Raw genomic sequence first — 14,210 nt, 5'->3', positions numbered from 1 at the left:
TATCATATAATTTTTCTTCAATTATTCCTGCTAGAATATCTAAGTGCACACTACACCCAAAATCAGGATAAATTCAATAAAGTCTGAAGATTTGAATTATTTGGAGCCTGATGTCTCTGCAGTCATGCTGCAGGGGTTTTCCTGATACAAGAGGGACGATTATACCTGATGTATTATTGTTGATTGTGTATATGTGACTCAGCTGTTTTTACTGTGTCCATTTGCGTATTTGCATTTTACGTATCAATTATTTGAAAGCCACACTGTTCATGCACAGCCTACTTCTCTGGATATGAGAGTGAATAAGTTACAACAGGTATCAAGAGCATGCACAGTCACAACAGTCCAATACCTGTCTGAGTGCCTCCAACTCCTCGCTGGCCACCACCCGCTCTGATGAAGTGTTTTTCAGTCGGGCCTCAGCTGCCTCCAGTTCGGTCTGCAGCTTGTCCAGCTCCTTGATCACCTGGTCCCTCTCACTCATGATCAGACGGTACTCGTTGAACACCGAGTCCCTCTCCTCCTTGTACTTCTCGCAGTCCTTGGTCGACTTGAGCTGCAAGTTCTTGTAGCGCGTCACCTCGGACTGCAGCCGCTCCATCTCCCGCTGCAGCTCCTTGTTCTGAGCCGACGACTTGTTCAGCTCCTGCTGCACTGAGTCAAACCTGGGGGAGCGCAGGACAAGTGTCAAAGTTTGGAGACGCTCAGATAAAAATGATGCAGTCTAGCACAGCTCACACCAGCTGCGTGTTCCCAGGTGTTTGATTATTAGCAGCTTTCTTCTCATGCTCTCATTTAAACACAGGAAAATACCGCTACTAATGTATTGTGTCTTATGCGTGAGCATGTGACGATTCTTTCACCTCCTCATCGAGGTGGAGTACTGCTGCTGGTAGTGCATGGCCGAGTCTCGCTGTTTGAGCAAGGCGTCCATCTGCTTCTGCAGCCTCCGGTTCTCTTCCTCAGCTTGCTCCAGGCGGCTCAGGTCCGTGTTGTGGTTAGCCACCTTCTCGCTGTAGCGCTTGCTCAGGGCGTCATACTCCTTCTTGACGCTCTCCAGCTTGTCCATGGCCGTGTCGTATAGCTTGTTTAAAACCTCTGACGAGCCCTTCTCTCTCATTACCTATAAAAGGACAACAAAAGCAGTGCAAAAGTAGTGTTCAGGATGTTGACGGCAGCAGAAGCTGCTCTTTGCTGTACCCCACGTTGGCAGCAGATGGCACTAAAGTGCACACATTTCTGTTTTTAATAGCGCAGGAAAACGCAGCACCAGCTTGAACAATGGCTTTCATAAGTTTAAGTGCATTTCTAGAACTGCAGTTTTGCACTAAAGTCAAACCAAACAAGTGGCCTTTTAAATTTCCCGTTTTATGCACAGAGCGCGTCCTTCGGACTGCATTATTCATTCTCCGAGACTCTCGTTTCTGTCGGTCTTGCTGATACAGTCTTCCTGATCCCTGGGAGAGCTGCAGCGACCCGGGGGCTATATTGACCTCGACTATAAAGCATACACAGCCTATACGCTGATCTTGTAGCTACACGGTTTGGGTCAGTGTGCCCTTTGCCCAAGCCAAGCCCTTCTCTTCGGCGCTTGCCCTTTTGCACAAATGCTCTGTATGCATTTCCCTGTGCTTGGCTGCCCTGTGCTCATAACCACTGCAGTATCCCCATGGGTGCTGCGTGAGACAGTACTTCACAATAGAACAATACGGGTCACAGCACCCTTGTGCTTTTCAGAACAAAGTATTCAGCGCACAGAACACAATAGGCACTATTATTTGATGTCCTAAATGTAAAACTCTGCCGCATTATTCCAAACGTGAGATTCCTTCGCACTCAAGCAAATTTACTTAATGCTCGCCTGAACATCTGGAAAGCAATAGCGGACGCATGCAATGGCGTGCGTGTGAGCGGGCCGTACCTGCTGTTGCTGCTGCCGGAGGTCGGCCAACTCCTTCTGATCCTGACCGTGCAGTCGCTTGAGCTCCTCGCAGTTCTGCTTCAGGTGGTTGTGCTCTCTGACAAGTTGGGCGTTGTCCCTCCTGAGTGTTTCCATCTCCTCCTTCAGCTGGGCCTGGTCACCCAACACGCGGCTGTGCAGCATGCTGGATGGAGGAAACACGTGGACATACAGGATGAGTAAACAAACACGCACCTTCAACAGGATACGATGGACTTGCAACTGCGCACAGAGGGCTGAAAGCAGCGGTTGGGGGCTTAAATACCAGACAGGGAATTTTAGGTATGGATTTTTAGAAAATTACGACTGAATTTATCACTAAAATGGAAATTTCTGCTTTTTGAAGGGAGCTAAAAATCCCCTTACATTGGTCTGCCTCACTCATAAACATTGGAGCACAACATACAAATTCCAGGTGCCTCGTTTACAGCATAGATGAATAACAATCATGTGTGGAACCATTTTACTCATATGATGCCTTCGTTAGATCAGTTTCAACCAGATGGGCACTGTCAACTCTCAAACGGCTAATACGATCTGCCTCTGCGCTACAGAAACGTTGCCTCGGCTTATAAGCTGCAAGGCTGAATGATTCAATCACATAAATGCCTCCATTTCCAAGCTTTTAAAGCCGTGCAGGTTGTGTTTTTTTTTTCTTTTTTTTTTCCAGTGCCAGTTCCCCTAAAACTCTGAAAGCTGGCTGTGGCTCCAGGGATGTTCTTTCAATTAGGTTAATTGCAACGCCATGCCAGCGTTGGCTATATACGCAATAAAACAATGCAATAAAACATAATTATTTCTACGCTGGAAAGCCGCAGGTGGCAGGTGACGGGGGCATTCATCCTACATGCTCCACAACACTTCAATAATGACGTACTATTATGCGCTAACCTGTGCGACAACGCACGCTGCAGCAACCATATAACACAGGTAAATATTGATGGAGTAAAGCGGAATAAAACAGGCCACCTGACAGGTAGAAGGAGAAATACTCACTGGTAGAAGTCAGCCTCCTTTACAGCCTCCTCACACCTCTTGAGGGTTTTGGTATGCTGGTTCTGGAGAGACTGCAGATCTGCCATGGCCCTCATGCACTGACTTTTCAGACGCTCGTAGTCATGACTGGCTTTGGAATTCGGCCTTAAGGAGAAAGGCAACAAGGAATGAAAATTCTACTCAAGGGCCTCGTGTGAAAGCGCGCCCAGATGGGCAGACGTAAGAGAGTGGACGTTCACCTTGTATGAGAATTCATAAGATAGGAATGAAATTGTTTGATCAAACATAAACAACACTAAAAAAAAAAAAAAAAAGAAAGTACGTTCTGGTGTAAGCAAAGCGACCTTTGAATCGTGTGTTGCAAAAGAAACACGTGCTGGACTGTAACTGGAGCTCAATTAAAAGCCTGCGTCAGTACCTGCGTTTTCACAAAATAAAACCGATATTTCTGAAATTTCGGTGAAGCACAATAGCATTTTGTATGTGTTTGAGGAAATGGACTTCAAATGAACTGGTCACGTGACCCCTGTGCGTCATCTCCAGTGACACCGGTGACGGGGAAATGCGGAAAAAGTGTTTCCATTGCAAACTTTTATATGGACACCACTGAAAAACCACCTCACATTTTAGTAATATTTTAGAGGTTTTTCGAAATGTATGCGAGTGGATGAAGACACAGCAGTTAGAGCTGAGGACTGATTAACATGAGAGTGAGCTAAAGAAAGTAAACATTACCTGGCAATTTCATATTTCATTTAGGCCAAACAATCCCAGGCATCTATTGCATAATCACACTATAAACTTCATAGGTGTCGGCCAAAAAAAAAAAAAAAAAGTAGGTGTTACCACAAGGAAGGAAACAACAACAACACGGGCAGATGGGGACGGGATTTTGCACCTGCAGTCGTCGAAGGTGGTCCCAGGCGATGCCAACGCCAGACGCTTGCGAAGCTCATCCCGCTCCCTGGTCACCTGGCGGAGCTGCAGCAAGATGGTGTCCAGGTTGTCGCCGGAATGCCGGTTGTCGTTGATGGCTGGCGGCGGGGAAGAGGCTTCGCCGTTAACGGGCGAACCTGCAGCGGAGAGCACATCACCGGAGGTTAGGACTATTGATCGCTGGGTAAAACCTTCGATCGTTTCGTTTATGGTTCTGCCTATTACTTCTATTAAGAAAGAACATCAAATTCAAACATTATATGCCACAGAAAAGGCCGCCAACAACTCCTTGTGGATGACGAGAGCAGCTGATCTTTCCGTTTGCAAACCCTGCAAGTAATGGAGACAGAACCTGCTTGTTTTTACATGATACTAAAGTTGCCAAAAAATTACACTTAAGTTCCAAGACTCCACCTTTTGCTACCTCTGACATGAAAATGGGAAACAGAAGGGCAGGATTTAAGTTAAGGCATCTCTGCCGTTGTCTGTGTGGCAAAGTACACGGTCTGCAGAGATTCTTTTTTATTTAATTCAATTTAAGGCCTTGTGTCTAAGGCACAAACATCTCCAAAGGGATAATGACTCCATACTGAAATACTTAGGCTGTTATCTGGAAAATCTAATGTTCTTCAACACAGTTTCACGCATCTATTTCAAGATCTGGCGGTTCAACTCAGCCGGTCTCGTCACCGCGATTAACATCGACCGGACTCGTCAACGGAGGAGAAGGATCCCTAAAGAAACAAGGGCATCTTGTTCAATAATTTGTCCTTTACACTTTGCCAAATATTCAGAAGACACAGATATTATTACAGAATCACAAAAGAAACACCCACGGCAGGAAATGTGAGGATTATGTTCATCTTTGACTCAACGTTTGGACCTCTCTGAGGTTTATGTAACACAGCTGAGTCATTTGGGCCTTTGTCAAAACTGGAGAAGGCAAACATGGCAAACTTCCTCAAGGAAGGAGACAGTGAGTGTTATTGCTCCGATGTGCGGTCTAGGGGAAAAATAAGGCAGTTACTTCCTGATCTTGTAACCCAGTCGGCAATAAGGAATAACATCATCATAAACGGCCGTCCAATAAGTCACGGCGCTGCAGTGCTGGTTTTACTTGTGTTTGGAGATCATCCGGATGGAGGCTGATGTGGCGTGGCACGCGTGTAAACAGGCGCTATACTCACCGACACTACTGAGGGAGCTGCTGCTTTCCGAGTCAGAGGGCATGGTGGAGAGAACGCTGTACGTGGAACCTGCCGAGAGACGAGATGCGCTCAGACATACAGCACTGACAGATTAATGAGCCACCATTAATTGCCAGTATAATACGGAGAGAAATTAATATTACACAGTCAGCTCCATCCTCCCGGCGCAGCTGTACGATAAATTCCGCGCAAGGTTTATACTTCGAAATAACAACTTCAACACACATTCTTAGCGGCCCTATATTATCGCCACAGACCCCTGTCGTCATTAAACCTCCCTTCCCCTCACTATGCACCCTGCCTTGCTTTGATGTATAGTCCCTGTATGTTTCTGCTACACAGGCAGAATGTCACGGCTGAAATGGGATTTTCTCTCTTTATGTCGAGCACGTAGGGAGAGGGAGAGGGAGAGGGAGAAAAAAGAAAGGGAGAAAATGATTCTCCATCTGAATAGCTGTACACACAGTTAAGCTGGGGGATATTTTACACAGGCTACCACAATCCATAGGAGAGACTATGCAGATCCCCTTCATACCGCAGAGTCCCCTGTTCCAAACACGGCTCACCACGCGAACACAGTTTCACAAGGCGTGCTTTGGATTTATGGCCTTTTTTATGCCTTTTTTATCTTTTTACAAAATATCAACAATATGTTTCTAAAGAAGACACGCTAAAGTAAAAATAATTCCAATCATATTCAGATTTGCGCTGATGACTTCAGTGTCACCCCAAGTGTGGGATCTTCGAGTGCTGAGTTTTACAACTCAGCTCCTGCAAATAAATGTCCACAAATTTTTCTGCACGTGCAAACACAAATCTTTTACGAACACGCGCAATACTGAATCTCTCACGTAGAGTTACTTTACAGGCCGACAAAGGTTGACACTGTAAACTTTTCGTCCATCCACAAATGTTTTGTAGGAGAAAGGTTTTGCAGGTCTGGAACCACTCCTATGGGAAGTGATTAAGCTCCGGCAACCATCTGCCGGGCCAATCAAATCGTTTGGGTGGGCTTTATGTGGAGATGGATGAAAGAGTAACAGCGATGTACAGAGGTACCGGCTGAAAGACGCCCCGCAATAACATCCAAGCCCGATAAACTTTAGAACTGTCAGTGAACATATCTTTACAAGCTACAAAAGACTAACGTTTGAGAAAAGGGTTATTTTTTGGAACCCCCGCGAGAAAAATGTAACATTATAACATCTACAGTGCCACTGTAGATTATTTATCAGAATAAAAGTCCTGAAAACATTACAACTGAAAAAGGCTTTGATTAATAAAAACATTAAAACAAAAAAAAATACGCAAATGAGACAAATGACCTCCATATACATGCCTGTAAATCATTAAAAATGAATAAATGTTCCATCTTTAGACTGTAGTTTTTAATCCTCTAAGAGTTTTTTAACTGCTACTACCACTAGTACTATGATTCTTTTTATTATAATAATATACTGATTTTAGATTAGTCTGCTGATGAATTCTGTGATGAACTGATTAATAACTGTTTAGTCTAAAAAGGCTCAAAGGGTATTTTATTCACAATAATGACCCAGTGCAAATCAACACATACACTCAGCTCCAAATAAATTCCGGGTCCTACGCACACTGATAAATATCAGCATGCCTGAAAGCGCACGGTGAGGCTCACATATTACTAATCTAATGTGATTAATGAACACTAAACACGCGGGGCGTAGAGAGCAGATGAACGGTAGCCGGCTTTGTCAGCGGCAAGCAACAGATTGACGCCGACTGTTCTAGACCTCCATCTCTGTCCTTGCCTCCCCACTGCGTTCAGCTACAGCTCTGGCTCCGGCCCTCGATGTGCGACAAGGCCAGGCCTAATTAACTATGAGCTCGGTGCGACTGTGCCACTCCATCTTAGGCCCCGCAGACAGAGGAGAGGAGAGGGCGACACGGGGGGAGAAACACGGAGAAGACTCGGAGCAGAGGAGCGCAGATGAAACGAGATAGCCTAACCGAGTCGCAAAAGAGATAAGGAGGGAGGGCGCGTGAGAGAAGTAAGGGGAGAGACTGTGAATAAGAGAGAGGGAGAGAGAGAGGGGGAAGCAGGGCGGAAAGGCTTTTAATCTGTTCTGACGTTCCCTGATGCTCAACACTTTTACTCTGCGAAGTGCTCCGAGCACACAGCTTTGATTTCATATTGTTCCATCAGACATGATGCGAAGCACTGTGGGGCTGCACGGCGTTCATCCTCTGCAACCAGCTCACATATGCAGAGGGCTTGTGCTCATTTCCGCGGCGACTTTCAAAAGCAACAACTAACTTCTTGAACCCAGTATGTGACTGACTGAGGTTTCATAGTCAAAGACATGAGCCACTGAGACGTACTGCGCCCGCTCAGCCGTAGGAGAAACCTTTTTAAAAATACTATAAAGAAGCGCCAGACAAAGCTTGCTTCTTGATGGCCGAGTGGTTAGGGAGCAATCTGCAAAATGCCCCGAGAACCGAGAAGAACTCCTGCACAGACATTAGTTGCATTTCATTAGCATATTCTTTTTCCTCTGCTATCCTGTCTGTCTGTGCGGAGCTATCTAAATAAAAGCAAAAAAGACCAAAAAAAAAAACACTCAGATAAATTAAAAACCCCAGTAATCTCTACAACTGGGTACACTCACCAATCAACAGCCAGATATAACACCCATAAACGACGCAGCTCTGGCAACATCCTCTGCCTGTCCCAATCGGATTTGGCTACAAGGACAAATGTGCGCACCAAAATCCCATGCTTAGCCGAGTGTCGCGGGCCGCTTAGTCGACCCCGTCGAACGGGCAGCATGTCAGATACGCGGCAGCTATCTGGTGGTCGATGGGTCAGCCGCATTAGCCTCTTCCAGCAGGCTTTTAATCATCGATACCAATTAACACCGGCTGCAGTCAGTGAGGCCGATCATGTGTAAACACGTTCACTGCATCAATAAAACGGACATCCATTAGTGAGGAATGGATCTGACGCTCTACAGAGGGTGAATCCACGGGTCTCTGCCAAAAAAAAGGCACACAAGAGAGGCGAGCGCTGAGAATTGTACGTATGTATTAGGGTTGGGCGGTACAACCAAAAATGTATATCAAATTTTTTTTTTCCAAAATTATTTTGGCCGGTATATTATGGTATTTTTTTTTTTCATCCATAATCACATGTTCACAGCATTTTCTACTGGTTGAGAGAGGAATTAATGCAGTAGATTGACTAAGGGTGGGCTATTTTACTGTGATGATGAGTAAATATTGTACAATAATTCAACACTAGTAGTAAAACATGTTTGTATGGCCCTGTGTTAGCACTGCCTGCTGACGTGGAAATCTGGGACATTTACAGCTAGGAGAAAAAAAAAATATTGAGATAAAACAGGGAATGTCCCTGGAAATTGGGGACATCTGGTAACCCTAAAAATAAATACCCAAACAACCAGTACGGCACCTTTTTTGGCACAAGTCTTCTTGTTCTGCTGCTTAATTTTTCAGACATTTCCATCTTCACCACACCTCACAGTGACGCAGTCGCACCATGTGTGTTTAGAAGCGCTACACTGAAAACGGTCCAGTCTGTGACGCGGTCTCACAGCACAGTGTTCAAAACGCTGTGCAATCAAATACACTGGTATGAAAGTATGTTAACAATTCATATCATAACAAAAAATAAATAAATACCAGTATTCGGTACGAACCAGTACACCGCCCAGCCCTAGAATGATTATCAAGATGGACTCGTCATGACATTCATCTGGATACATTAGGTATCATGTGTATCATGTGTGAGGATCTGCGACTGTCTATCGAGAGATGGACTCTAAAATGGTGAGAAATATTCTAGTTGACGACCTGAGGCGACGTCAACAAAGGCCCAGTCGATGTGATCTAAATAGGTCACGGGAGTACTACTCACGCTACCTGTGAGGCTCAACTTCCCCCCACACCTCTTTTTTTTTCTTCCCCTCACATTGGAGCAACGTGCCCAGTTGCTTCAGACAACCAGATTATGTTCTCCGGCACATCAACCAAGATGGCACATGTTGCCATGGTGAAACTGGATGAGAGGAATAGTAAATTCTGCAGCGTGGTGAAAGGGAACAGCATAAGAGTCGGGAGTCTGGCGGAGGAGAGCCTTATCAAAGAAAGATGCTAAGTCTGGCTTCCACCGTTGGGTGAGACTAAATTATTCATCAGTTCCAGAAAATCCTCCATCCGACGACAGGATTGTCTCCCAAAACATTAAACAAGGGTGACTATCATTGCGAACGGATCCCCTGCTGCTTCTTGTAAGACTCCCTTTATCAGAACATGATGACGAATCTTGAAACTAAGGACAGTGAGCAGGCGAGGCATCTGCTCTCTTCACAAGACCTCCACAGAAAAAAAAAAAATCTGTAAAGCATCAGCTTTCCAAAAATAATAGCATGCTGTTCTTTATTAGCTGCTCTTGGCTCTTCTCGCTGCAAGCAAGCAAGAGTGATTTAAAAAAAAAAAAAAAAAAAAGAGGACAAGAGGACAGCATCGTCCAAATGGCCTCGGCGTCCTCCATTAAACTACACAACCGTAAATAGTAGCAACACTAATAGTACAGTGAGAGGGGCTGAAGGATGTTTTAGCATCAAGTGCATTAAGCAAGTTTTTTTTTTATAGCCTGACATCCCAGGCCTTTGAATCCTGGCAGGGGTTCTAAACTCCATATGGAGGATGTACTTTTAATTAATGGCGTACCGATCCCACAGAGTGCTCTTTGATGATGATTTCTATTTTTCAACTCGGGACACAGATGCTCTCATTTCCCCTCTCTGAATCTGTAATCTGTGTATAACTGATTGGGATTAATGGTAACATGTAGCTGCAACTGCACACCACTACAGACACTCATTCACAGAAAAACACAGTCTCAAAGTTTGCGCAAATTGGGTCGTTACAGAGGGGTTTTTTTAAAAAACATGTGTTCACATGCAACAATAATAATCCCACCCTATTTAAATTGGATCAGTCCGTCCGACAACCTTTTTATTTAATCAGGCCGGTAACACCGCTGTAATGACGCTTCACGATTCTCACCATTTATCAAAAGGTGCACCTCGTGACGAATTGTATTCAAGATTTAAATTGCTGCTGCGACCCCGCAAAGATAAACACCACAAATCCCCCCGCCCACCCCCGTACAGGAATTCTCAGTAACCCGGGATGTGGGTCTGACTTCTGGGGAGGCAGTGACACCAGAGGCCAAGATTCTGGGCAGTGAGCCAGTGAAGCCTTGCTGCTGGGGTAAAGGATTGATCATCTGATTTAAGGAGTCTACACTAAGCATAAACATGAAGACATCCAACATGATGACTCCATGAGCCAGGATTACTCCGCCGCACGCACATCGCCTGACTCAACGGCTCCGTTTTCATCTCGGCTCGGTCGAAACCCACCCACCCTTTTCACTCATAGGTCATGGATGTGTTACAGCGCTGACAAAAAAAATAAATAAATAAAAGGCAAGACCACCTCGTTCAGATCATGTGGCCTTATAGCAATTTTGGTTACGTGCAAACAAACCGGGATGTTAAGCGAGAAACAATGAGCGTCAGGAAAAGCCTTCAGCCCAGCAGAACTGTCAGAACTGCGACGCTGCACACGAGTCCAAAAATAAAAAAAATAAAAAAAGCCCCTCAGTGCCATCCAGCCCAGTTTATTATCAGCAGCACGCCGTGACAGGGTTTCTCGCTGCAAAGAACCCTAGCTCAGCATAAACGAGACATAATTTCCCTCTGAACAGCTTGCCTGCGCCGAGCGGTCGGTCAAAAACAAAAAGGTGAAAGATGTCTGCAACATGTCCTCCGAATGCTCCATTACACACACTGCGCAGCTACTGCTAATACAAGCGTAAACGCTGCCAAAAAGCCCGTCCACGTGGGAAAAACCCCACTGCTGTAATTTTAGCAATCTTTGTGACATTCCTTTCGTGTTTCATCACAGAGGAGCCCGTGTTGATTCAGAAACCATCTTCATCTCATGTTGAGGTGATTCAGTCAATAATCTCTGCTATATATATATATATATTTTAAAGGTCGCATAGAGAAAAGAGTCTAGTGCAGACGAAAGGTGGATATAATCCTTTGTCTAACCTAACACTACAGATGTGACAGGAAGGGCTTTTCTGATGTGTAGATGAGGAGCGTAGTAATGTGTAAAGCACATTATGTTCAGAATTTGAAGCAGTACATTTAAATAAATGAAGCGTGACTCATAAAGGCTCTCCTGGTATAAGTGTTTCCTCAAATATTCCTGAAATGCACAACTCTGGCGACCAAACCTAGCACCCTTTTCGATTACTGCTCCTACTCGTGCGACACATTACACAATAACCGTGCTTCCGATTTTCAAACAGTACATCGGCTTGTTGACCACAGTTGTCACTCGACTTGTTTCTAATCTACAGAAAAGAGAAAGCGCCACGGGCAACAATCATAGCCATTATTGGGTGATGGTCAGATGTGACCTGGGGTGAAGTGCCAGAGACTGAGGAACAAATGACTGCGAGGTGCAGGCTACAGGAACAAATAAAGAGCAAGAGAATTAAATGGATGGAGACACGAGGCAGTTTGATGGAAATCGTGATGGAAGGAGGTTAAGGAGACGTAAAAATAGAAAGGAAATACGGCAGAACAAAGCATGCTACGGCAGAAAGTAAACAGCCCCGGTGGAGGCAGGCATGATAAGACTGGGAAAGAAGCTGTTCATTTCCATGACTTCATGGTGCTGGTAAACATTTAGATGCTGGCATTTCCTCTACCTTGTAGGGTAATTAGGAAGTGGAAGAGGAGAATGTGTAAAATGGTAATGAAGTCCTGCTCCAGAGTACAGCCTCCTAGCTGTGGCTCTCACATTCAGACTGTAGACAAACCTGCCATCAGATATTAACGCCAGAGAAAGGGGAGAAACTTGCAAATGTTGCACCACCAAAATAGCTTGCTGGAGAACAGCAGAAATAAACTGGAGAGACACCAATGATCCAGTGGAAGTACTGAGGTCACCGTCTCATTACTATGCATCTCAGGCCTGCATCAGATAGATTTATTGAGCACCAGTACCGACAAGACGCCCTATACCATTAACAATGCTAATTACAGCTCAACTAAGAGTCCAACTAATGATTTCATTATTGAGTCATCTTTGCCGTTCACTTTTTCACTTGGTATATAAAATGTTAAAATAAGTCAAACATGCCCATCACAAATTTCCCGATGCCAAGATCTTCAAATAGTTTTGTCTGGCAGACAGCGATAAACACGACTATATTCAAATGAGTTATTTTAAATAGAAAACTGTAACATAAAAGAAGCTAACTGCAATGATTAAACCTAAGGACTGTCACCGATGAAGTTTCTGTTGAACCTGAGTAACTGTTCCAGTGCTAAAGTCAACAGGACACTGTTGGCTTACTGAAAATGATTGCACCCTGACTGCATTGCTGGTTAAACAGAGATACAACAGTGCAATAAAACTCACACCCAAATATAAATGTGCACTCACTTGCCAGTTTGGTTAGGTACACAGTAGTGAGGACGAAGGTTAATATACCCGTCCCCAGCAGTGCATCTTTGCATCGTGAAAGTTATGGTATTTAGCATTTAATCGAGCGTTTACTTAAAACAACAGAGAGCTGTTGATTCAACTGTACTTTCATTTTGCAGGCCGCGGTTGTAAAGACACATGTTCCTATTATTTTGAGTCCTATTTTAGTCAGTCGGCCCAGCTGAACGGTTTAACGGCACCATAAACTACATCCTCCAAAATGATACTGAGTTACCACCCTTCTTACACTACTGTTGCAGCATGAACTGAACATTGCAACAGCCAGAAGGAGAATTCGGTGCAGTTAATATTAGAAAGCATTTGTTTTTACAGGTCTACTGGCAAAGGAGTGTATTTGTGGGATGCAGAAAAATGGCTGACAGCAGAAGAGCTGGTGGTTTCCTGTGCACATCGAGAACACAGCAAGAGGGTCAGGATAAGGGGGGGTTGAAAGAGGGGTGAGGGAACAGAGCGCGGGGTGACAAGGTGAGTGACAGTGTGCGTCACTCGGTGACTGACATGGACAGGGAGGGACGAAGAAAGTGAGGCCGGGTCCGGCCTGCGGGAGATGCCTAAGAGCAGTGTTCGTGACAAGAGTGTCAGGGTCATAACTCATTCTGTCTCTCCGCTGTGGTTTATGGAGTGGGACAGAAACTCGTTGACAGAGGGGAGAGCACCCCCTTCAATAACACAAAAACACCGCCCTATGTCCTGGGCTGCTGTACACAGAGCAAGCTGCTGACTGGGCACTTTGGGCCTGCTCAGCTTCTCAACAAAAGGCCTGTTGTCTCCCTCTCTCTTGCGCCCTCTTTCTATCGCCCTCCTCTGTCTCTCTGGCTCGTCCCTCTATTAAAGCGTGCAGAGAAACCAACTCGGAGGGGGGGAAAACAAATATAATGAGTCACAGAAAAGAAAGTTAAAGGGAACGGATGGTGAAGGGGGGCGGTAAAGCACAGGATCGAGAAACCAACACAATGAGGAAACAAAGGGAAACGGACAGCAGCAGAAGAAAAAGAAGAAGAAGCTTGTGGACGCTGCAGCCTGTCAGGGAGAATTGCGCTGCCCTCCTCTCAGTGTGTGTTTGAATCAGTGTCACGGACCCTTGAGTCTAAAAAGAGTGGCGGGGGTGCGCAGGTATATCTCTTCTACGCCTCTGTTCTTTAGGTACAGTATCATTAGTGCAGCTCAAGGACATGAGCATGCAAGACAAGGCACGCAATCAGCTCGTTTGCCGTCGCTCGGATTCATGCGATGAATCCAGTTGAATTCGAGGACATAAAAATGATCATTCTTTGCCACGTAAACTTCAGTGACACTCAATATTCAGAGTGAAACTCTGCAGTTTAATTAGAAGTTAAAAGGGAGAGCCGCAGTCCCCTGGCATGCAGATCGCACAAAAACAAGCTAAATAATGAATGATTCGTTTATATGTTCTCCACAGAAACCGTGTTCGTCTGCACAACACCAATAATTTACAGCATCCGAGCTTGAAACAGATGCACGCTTTTCCTTTAGGGTTAGGATGCTTCTGGTGACTC

At 45.1% G+C, this 14,210-nt stretch overlaps 1 protein-coding gene across 3 annotated transcripts in view; it reads right to left on the bottom strand.

Annotated features, from left to right (window-relative positions):
- Nucleotides 1-14,210, bottom strand: part of dlg5a (discs, large homolog 5a (Drosophila)) — a 36,571-nt gene that overhangs the window by 19,525 nt on the left and 2,836 nt on the right. For all 3 annotated transcript variants that reach the window (XM_047603054.1, XM_047603055.1, XM_047603056.1), the window contains exons 2-7: nucleotides 5,080-5,148; nucleotides 3,855-4,029; nucleotides 2,957-3,100; nucleotides 1,922-2,105; nucleotides 864-1,123; nucleotides 353-665 (exon numbers count right to left, since the gene is read on the bottom strand). In XM_047603054.1, the coding sequence (XP_047459010.1) occupies nucleotides 353-665; nucleotides 864-1,123; nucleotides 1,922-2,105; nucleotides 2,957-3,100; nucleotides 3,855-4,029; nucleotides 5,080-5,148 (1,145 nt within the window). The remainder of the gene's footprint in view (nucleotides 1-352; nucleotides 666-863; nucleotides 1,124-1,921; nucleotides 2,106-2,956; nucleotides 3,101-3,854; nucleotides 4,030-5,079; nucleotides 5,149-14,210) is intronic.

The sequence above is a fragment of the Mugil cephalus genome, chromosome 13, assembly GCF_022458985.1.
Source record: "Mugil cephalus isolate CIBA_MC_2020 chromosome 13, CIBA_Mcephalus_1.1, whole genome shotgun sequence".
Classification (NCBI taxonomy): Eukaryota; Metazoa; Chordata; class Actinopteri; order Mugiliformes; family Mugilidae; genus Mugil; species Mugil cephalus.
The sequence above is the reverse complement of the archived record's forward strand: the minus strand, read 5'-3'. Positions and strand labels throughout refer to the sequence as shown.